The sequence below is a fragment of the Crotalus tigris genome, unplaced genomic scaffold (genome assembly GCF_016545835.1).
Source record: "Crotalus tigris isolate CLP2741 ecotype Arizona unplaced genomic scaffold, ASM1654583v1 scf7180000017614.5298720, whole genome shotgun sequence".
Lineage (NCBI taxonomy): Eukaryota > Metazoa > Chordata > Lepidosauria > Squamata > Viperidae > Crotalus > Crotalus tigris.
In genome coordinates, this window is record NW_024096513.1 from 564922 (window position 1) to 574013 (window position 9092).

Sequence of the window (9092 nt, forward strand, 5' to 3'; positions counted from 1 at the left end):
CAACCATTCCTTATATGTTTTAGTCTCCAGACCCCTAATCATCTTTGTTGCTCTTCTCTGTATTCTTTCTAGAGTGATCTCATGGGTGGAATTTGGGCTGTACATCCATTCTTGTCCTACTTGAACTATTGGTGGCTTTCAGTACCATTGATCACGATGTCCTTCTGGATCAGCTCAGGGGGTTGGGGGTGGATGGCATGGATGGCATGATGTTATGCTGGTTTTCCGCCTTTCTTCATAGTCCATTATGGTTGGTAGAGACAGAGGAGTAGAGGTCCTCTCCGTCTGGGGATTCATGATGGGATTCATGATGGGATTCCTACAAACAAGTACCAAGTATCAACTCTATTCAGAACAATTTCCTTGCCCTGATTACAGATCCCTTCTAGATAGATTTCAGTCAGGTTCTGCAGATTAACCTAATTGATCTGTTGTGCTATTCAGATGAAAATGTAACCAGGCCAACAGATTACAAATGGAGCAATGTTCTATTCCGAAAATATCCTGGGAAGTGATGTTAATAATCCTTCATTTGGTTTAAAAGTGAAAAAAAAACCAAAGTTTTATTATTCAAAGTTTAGCTTTGAGATGAATTTAAGTTTACGTCTGAACTTCTCCAATTATTACATAACAAATAGAAAATAAATTAGGAAATACTAAAGTCAGCTACCCGCATGCACACATACACACACACACACAAATACAGATTGTTAACAATGGGAGACAAAAAGTTGAAGACATAATTATCACCCCATTGAAAGTATTACAATGATAATAATTTTCTCCCTTCATCAAAACTGTAAACAATTCAAAAACTCATTATAGAAAAGAAAAAAAGAAAAGAAAAAATGACTGCCCCATAGAGACTGGAGAGTAGAAAACAAGAACACACAAGTCCTATGATTCCAACTGCCACAAATTAAGTTCTATTTGCTGGAACTGTACATTGTCATTTAGATCTTTTACAATATTATCACTGTTTGCAAGAAGAATCAGGGCTAACAGTTAGTCCTCAGACTTGCTCTTAACAGGAATTTTGAGGCTGGTGAATGCAGTTTAACATGGAAAGCTGCTCCTGGTGGATCATCTATACTTAGAGAACAGTTGTTGCCCAGAATGTTCTTTTTTCTCCTATTTCCAGTCTTCAGAGTGAAGTCCCTGCTGTGTCATCTCAGTGAACCCATGCCTGTTCCAAATCAATGGTACCAGCCAGGGGACTTTGTTATTGGTGGGATGGTATCTATGGCTAACTACCAATTTAATGAAGTTTCATTTCAGCAGCATCCCTCTCTTGAGTATTTTGGCCATCCAGAGTAAGGAATTCTTATATTTTACCTTTGTGGATCTCTAGATTGCTCCATTTGTTTATGAGAATACGTTCTAATAAAACATACTTTATAAGAATTTTATAAAGGATTGCTTGTTTTTAATGCAACTAAATTTTATATTGGAAAAACCTTAGATTAAGAAAGCAATTCTTATCATTCACCTTTGTATCATCTCTAGTTAGAGGAATTGCAATGAACGAAGGGAAAGGTAGATTATTTTCTTTGATTCAATCTGAAAAAAATGAAAATAGTTTAGTGTAGTTGAACTGGAAATAGAGTTCAATTGGTCATTTTCCAATTGTGCATGTGTATAATGTAAAGCACCACTCTGGGGTGCCAGGAAAATAATAAGGGAAATATTTATTTAATGATACATGTAAATTCATCCTGTTTTCAGCGTGGTAACAAAGTTTTACCAACATATCCTTTCCTTGGTCTTTGCTGTGAAGGAGATCAATGAGAATCCAGAAATCTTGTACAATGTCACTCTTGGCTTCTATATTCATGATAGCTATTACAATGCATTAATGACCTATTGGACCACCCTGGACCTGCTCTTCAGATCAGAGAGATTTGTCCCCAGCTATAAATGTGACACCAGGAGAAATCTCATTTCTATCATAGGAGGGCTCAGCTTTGGAACTTCCTCCTGTATCGCAGATCTGGTAAAGTTTTACAAGATTCCACAGGTAGGATCTTTGGGAAGAGAAGCCTGAAAATTCCCCCCTATTTTCTTTTTTCCAAACTGGGCTTATTAAAACATCCTTATTCTCTGGCCACATTGTTGAATAAACTGAAAATTTTTTTGGAAAATATGAAGAATGATGATCTATTTCCATAATATGTGTTTCTTTTAGCTCACATATGGTTCATTTACTCCACAAGAAGTTCATAACATTGAGATTCCATTCTATTACTCCATGGTTCCAAATGAGTCCTCACAGTACATTGGGATTATCCGAGTGCTTCAACATTTTGGATGGAGATGGGTTGGGCTCCTTGCTATTGATAACAGTCAAGGAGACCATTTTCTGCAAAGCATGGAGTCCCTCTTTTCCCAGCATGGAATCTGCTCTGCTTCTACAGAAAGAATCCCATTTTTAAGCTACTGGGACAAGTTTTTTGAAATGTTAGAAAAATGGAACAATATTTATAAACACATAATTGATGAGAAGACCAACATTTTTATCGTGTGTGGAGAATCTTTGACAATTGCATGGTTAACGGATATAATGTTTTGGCTTGATCCTGGACATGAACAGAATTCTTTGGGAAAGGTATGGATTATGACTGCCCAGATGGATTATTTATTAACAGGAATGAATAAAAAATGGGATCGTCAGTTCTTCGATGGTGCCATTTGCTTTAAAGTTCACTCAAAAGAAATTCCAGGGTTCAAAGGATTCTTGAAATTCATAAAACATCCTTGGATTCAAGGAGATAATTTTTTTCCACTTTTCTGGGAACAAGTATTTGATTGTTCATTACCATCCCCTTCTTTGACCAAACTGGTCAATCCCTTTTGTACTGGACAGGAGAGGCTAGAGGACATTCCTGGGGCTCTTTTTGAGGTAGAGATGTCTGGGCACAGCTATAGTATCTATAACGCTGCATCAGTGTTGGCTCAAGCTCTACATGCTCTCTTCTTACTTCGATCTAATCGCAGGCATTTTTTGAGGCACAAATTATCAGAATATGAAGATTCACAACCGTGGCAGGTGATTTGTGTGCTACCAGTATTTTGTATTAGATAATAGGGTGTATGATTCCAGCAGAGAAGTGGCAGCTACTAAAATGGATTTGAAATTTGTCTATTGATGATATTTATTTCCATACCTTTATTTTCATCCCTGTAATTGTGGGAAATTGTGCCTGTAGAGGGGAGCTGATGAGATGGACTATAGTGAAATGACAGTTTCTTGGAAGCAAGGAGCACATTTCAGGAATGGTTTGTGGGGAGAGAAGAGGCAGTACAACCTCAAACTCTGAGGTGACAGAGGAAAAGAGTTAGAATAGCCACACATGGCCGAAAAGATTGAGAGCAATAGAAGAATGGGATGACAGAGAATGAGGTGGCTGGATGGAGTCACTGAAGCAGTAGGCATGAGCTTAAATGGACTCCAGAAGATGATAGAGGACAGGAAGACCTGAAGGAATGTTGTCCATGGAGTCGTGATTGGTCAGACATGACTTTGCAATTAACAACAACAAGAAGAAGAATCTCTCAGGGTATATCTTTCAGGGTATTTAGTATGGGAAGTTTTTACCTACAGTGTGTAAGCAAATAAAAAACCTGAATTCTGGCTCAATTTTTCTACATCAATAGAATAGAATAGAATAGAATAGAATAGAATAGAATAGAATAGAATAGAATAGAATAGAATAGAATAGAATAGAATAGAATAGAATCTGAAAGGGATCTTTGAGCTCTTCTGGTCCAGCCCACTGCTGAAGCAGGAGAATCTATACCATTTCAGACAAGTGACTGTCCCGTCTCTTCTTAAAAAACTCCAGTGAAGGAGCACCCATGATTTTTGGAGGCAAACTGTTCCACTGTTTAATTGTCCTCACTGTTAGGAAGTTCCTCCTTAATTCCAGGTTCTTCTTTGTCAGTTTTCGACCATTGTTTCTTCTCCTGCCCTCTTGTTCTTTGGAGAAGAATTTTACCCACTCTTCTTTCTGGCAGCCTGTTAAATACTGGAGTACTGCTATCATGTCACCCCTATTTCTCTTTAGTGTCATCATTCTTGGGCTTAGGTTCAGGTGAATTTGAACATTAGTCCATAATAGTATATCTTCATTTTCATCATTGTATTATGGTTTATTACCTGATCATCTTCATATGAAAGGACTAAGGTTTACATGAGCTAACATCCAAATCTGTTTTTGAGCCAGGTCTCACCTAATGTGCACTTATACCTTTGATTTTTCCTGCCTCAATGAAAATGTTTCTCCACATTAAAACTCATTTTGCTGAATAGGGCCCATTGTTCCAGTTTGTCAAGATCTTTTTGAATATTGCCATATTCTTTTGTGGTGTTGGCTATAATTGCCAGTTTAGTGTCATCATTCTTGGGCCTAGTAAAGTATGACAAAAAAAGGGAAGAAAAAATTATAAGATAAATTTGAACATTTAATAGTGTATTGATAACTATAACAGTATACCTTCATGTCCATTACTGTAATATGGTTTATTGCCTGATTAGTCATCTTCAGAGGAAAGGACTAAGGTTTAAGTGAACTAACATCCAAATCCTGGTTTTCAAATCTTTATTGGTTTTTAGTAATTTTACATTTTTTCTGAAAATACTTGAGGAATGCTGCTTAGCTGAGCCAACTATCTTTCAGCCTTACCATTTCCTTAGAATCTGTATAACTGTGAAAATGTTATGCAGTGAAAATTGGGTGGGATGTTAAAACAAAGCTGGAAATTGTTTCTCTAGTTTTTCATATGTCTCTTCCTAGTCAACATGAAGGACTGGGTTCTAAACGATATGGAAGGCTAGAGTACACATTCCATTTCATTTGATTATTGTTCAAACTGAAATTGCAGATCCTTCTTGTTATCCCCATGTGCAGAAGATAAGAAACAAATTCTCAAGAGGCTGGAGAAATGGACTTTGCATGTTTCAGAGTTTCTCACTCAAAAGTATAGTATTACTTTGATAAAAATTGCTCATACATTTCTATTGTTTTATTTTACTGTTTTATTATTCCATATCATATAGCTCCACCAATTTCTGAAAGGCATGAAATTCAACAATTCCCTTGGAGAAACTTTGACTTTTTATGATCAAAAGAAGATGGAAGGTGGATTTGATATCATAAATATTGTTGTCTTTCCCAATTCCACTTTCCAGAGACACAAGATTGGAAAAGTGGATCCTGATGCTTTAAAAGGAAAGGAATTAGTCATTAATGAGGATATGATTGTTTGGCATAGATCATTTAACCAGGTATGGTTTCAATAACTTTTCCCCTCTTTAATTATTAAAGGCTAAATATATCTGATATTCCGCACTATATTTATTACTTTTCTCATATATTGAAATGTAAATGAGAAATTAAAAAAAACATCCTTTTATGGGACTATATTTCTCTCCTTGAATGAAGCTTTATCAAATCTGTGTTCAAATCAGTGACTAATTGACTCAATGTTTCTTGTCAATCTGATGATTTGAATTAATAAAACTTTAATTAAATTGATATGAGAATTTCAACATAACAATAATTGGAAATCCAAATCAGTTTTGTTCACAAAATGAAATCAGAGGCCAGACTGAAATGTGCTTAATTGTCTTTGAAATAAATCTCTTGTTTTACAACTTTTAGATAGGACTTTTATTTTAATGTAACTGCACATTTCATTTTCAGTGAAACAACAGAATTTTCTTCAAAACAATAAATGCTCATCCTCCAACATTTTAATATTGATAACTAGGTGCTTCCCATTTCTCTATGCAATGAACATTGTCTTCCTGGTTATCAAAAGAGGAAAAATGAAGGAAAGAAATTCTGCTGTTATGATTGTGTTGAATGTCCAGAGGGGAAAATCTCTAAAGAGTTTGGTAAGTTAACAAATCATTCAATTTTGTGATTATACTGTGCTGAACACTTTCTGCTAATTAAATTGTCTGGTTTTTCATGAATAATGTTTTTTTTAAAAGAAACTTAATGGGGTAATGAAATCAAATCCATTAATTTATGAAAAATTATAAGTTTTTACAATGGAATTACAACAGTTGATCAAAATCACAACAATGATTCAATTAATTAATTAAACAACTCCTGGAATGATTTATAACCAAGCAAGCATCATAGTAGAGATTCAGAACATTTTCACTGAAGAGAATCTATGCACACTGAAAAAAAAGTAATTATTTCAGCTTTTTTTTAAAGATGAGAAATAAGACACCACAAAAACATGACTGTGCAATTTAAAAACTACATATAAAATAATGACTGTGAAAGTGGAGAGGAAGGAAGGAAAGAATGAATTCAGAATTAATATCTTTTGATTTTACTATGGAATCCAAAAATCTCAAATCTGCAGCAACTAAATAGGACCACTCTTGAAATATAATAATGAAAATAAGAATTTCTAAAATTTAAGGAAATGAGTATTTACTTCTTAGGAAGAGTGGACAAACTAATGAAACATATCTCTTAACAATAATGAGAATCTTACAGATGTAATGAGGAATATGATTAAAACACTCCCTATCGTAATACATTTTTTCTTTCCAACCAGTCACTCCATCTATCTATCTATCTATCTGTCTGTCTGTCTGTCTGTCTGTCTGTCTGTCTGTCCATCCGTCCATCCATTTGTGCACAGTTTTGCTTCTTTGTGAAATACTTATTCATATTTTCTCTACAGTGTGTAGCTCTCTTGGATATATAATATCTAAGTATTTTATATCTAATGCAGATTGATTCCAATATTCCCCTTAGGAGGTGAACACAAGAAATGAAATTTTAGAAGAAACGTAGAAAAAAATAAAAATAGTGATATTAAATAAAAAGCCATATATACTTCAATTTACAATTTCCTCCTTGAAACGTTATCTTTAATCTTTCACTTTGAATTTAGTGAAACTATTATACTTATCTGCCATATTTTAAAATGTGATCTATATGGTTCAATATTCAATAAGTCAATATGGTTTCAAATATGAAAATGATCACTTCAAGTATTCACGAATCTTTTTTGGAGCACCCCTTTATCATAAAAAAAAACAAATCAAGGTAAAATGGATTTTAATGGAGTTTGTAAAATTTCCTTGTGTATAATAAAAGCAATATTTGACGTAATACCACAACACACAAAATATATATAGAAAGATGTTCAAATGCAATTTGATATTGTAGATTCTATCATGTGTACCAAGGACATAAACATCAGGGAGTGGATAAAGATGAAAATTAATAATTATTATTCTTATGAATCTGCCTTGCCATTTTTTTCCTCTTAGACACTGTTGCTTGCTTTCAATGTCCTGATGATCAATATGCAAACCATAAGAAAGATGGATGCATCATGAAAACAATTAGCTTCTTATCTTATGAAGAACCTTTAGGACTCAGTTTAGCTACTGTTGCTACTTTATTTGTCCTCACTACAATATGGGTGTTGGGAATATTTATTAAGCACAAAGACAGTCCTATCGTCAAAGCCAACAACCGGGATCTCACCTACACCCTCCTCATCTCCCTTCTCCTTTGCTTCTTCTGCTCTTTGCTCTTTATTGGACAACCTGGGAGAATCACCTGTCTCCTCAGACAGTCTGCATTTGGTCTCACCTTCTCATTGTCCATCTCTTGTGTGTTGGCCAAAACCATCCTTGTTTCTCTTGCCTTCAAGGCCACCAAGCCAGGATCTCAGATAAGGACATGGGTGGGGAAAAGACTGGCTGTTTCTATTGTCCTTCTCTGCTCTCTACTCCAAGCAAGCATCTGTATTGTTTGGTTATCCACCTCTCCCCCATTCCCAGAATTAGACATGCACTCAACAACTGAAGAAATGGTTCTACAATGCAATGAAGGCTCAGTCTTTATGTTTTATTGTGTTCTGAGCTATATGGCTCTCCTTTCACTTGCCAGCTTCATTGTGGCTTTCCAGGCTCGTAAGCTGCCTGACAGTTTTAATGAAGCCAAATTCATCACCTTCAGCATGTTGGCTTTCTGCAGTGTGTGGGTCTCCTTTGTTCCAACCTACCTGAGCACCAGAGGAAAAGCCATGGTGGCTGTGGAGATCTTCTCCATTTTGTCCTCTAGTGCTGGACTTCTAGAATGCATCTTTTTCCCCAAATGTTACATTATTGTATTTAGACCTGATTTAAACAATAGGGATCAACTGATACGAAGACATATTTAAAAGCCTTTTTGATTGTGTTTTTAAGTTGAGAGGATAAATGTTAAAATCCAATCTTTTAAATATATTCTTATAGCGTGAAGAGATTGTTTAGCATTTTGATTATGAAAAATTCTGTCAAATTATGTTTTTTCCCCACAACTTTCAAAGAAGTCTCACAGAACTTAGTGGGGAATACTTATATGTTTTGAGTTAAATCAGAGAAAACCTGATTTCTGTTAGCAATTTTCTGTTTTAAAGGGGAAAATTCAAATGTGTGAATTCTAGTTTCAGTTGATCAATAAACACATTACTTTTATAACAAAGAAAGTGGATAAGAATACAATTTTTGCTCTAATTTTGTTCTTTTTATTTTTATTTTATTAGTTATTATAAGAAAACACACATTTTAATAAAATTAATATATTTATCATCGTGAATAATTATTCCAAGGATTTTACCCCATCTAACTTGACAATTTTCTTTTTGAGTCAGGATAAGATATGAAATTAAGTTATATATGTGGAACTATTAAGAATTTTCTTTTAGTTTTTCGCTTTCTTTTTACAGTGGTACATGCTCTCCATCTCTTCCTTTTCTTAGTAGTTTTCAGTAGTCTCTTTTAATATCTGATTGAATCACAATTCACCAAATCCAATAGTCAGGTGCTTCATATGGAAACTGTAGAAGTATTATATGGATTTATTATAGATAAAATTTGCATAACATGAATCTCCCCTATTAAAAAAGAGAAGATCAGATTCCTTTTTATCTCTGAGACGGAATCATTCTCACCCTATGAGAATATTCTGTAGTATTCAGAATATCCTTTCAGTCATCCTGACTCCAGCCCGAATGAAGAGATTAGAGCAGTGGTTCTCAACCTTCTTAATGCCGTGACCCTTTAATAC

General features: G+C 34.7%; 1 protein-coding gene across 1 annotated transcript; it reads left to right on the plus strand.

Annotated features, from left to right (window-relative positions):
• The first annotated feature begins 247 nt into the window (after positions 1–247).
• LOC120300564 (vomeronasal type-2 receptor 26-like) lies at positions 248–8205 on the plus strand. Its single transcript, XM_039326764.1, has 7 exons — positions 248–329; positions 1142–1313; positions 1726–2017; positions 2186–3046; positions 5189–5284; positions 5770–5896; positions 7304–8205. The coding sequence occupies exons 1-7, from the start codon at positions 248–250 to the stop codon at positions 8203–8205; spliced, it is 2532 nt and encodes an 843-aa protein (XP_039182698.1).
• Positions 8206–9092: the final 887 nt, after the last annotated feature.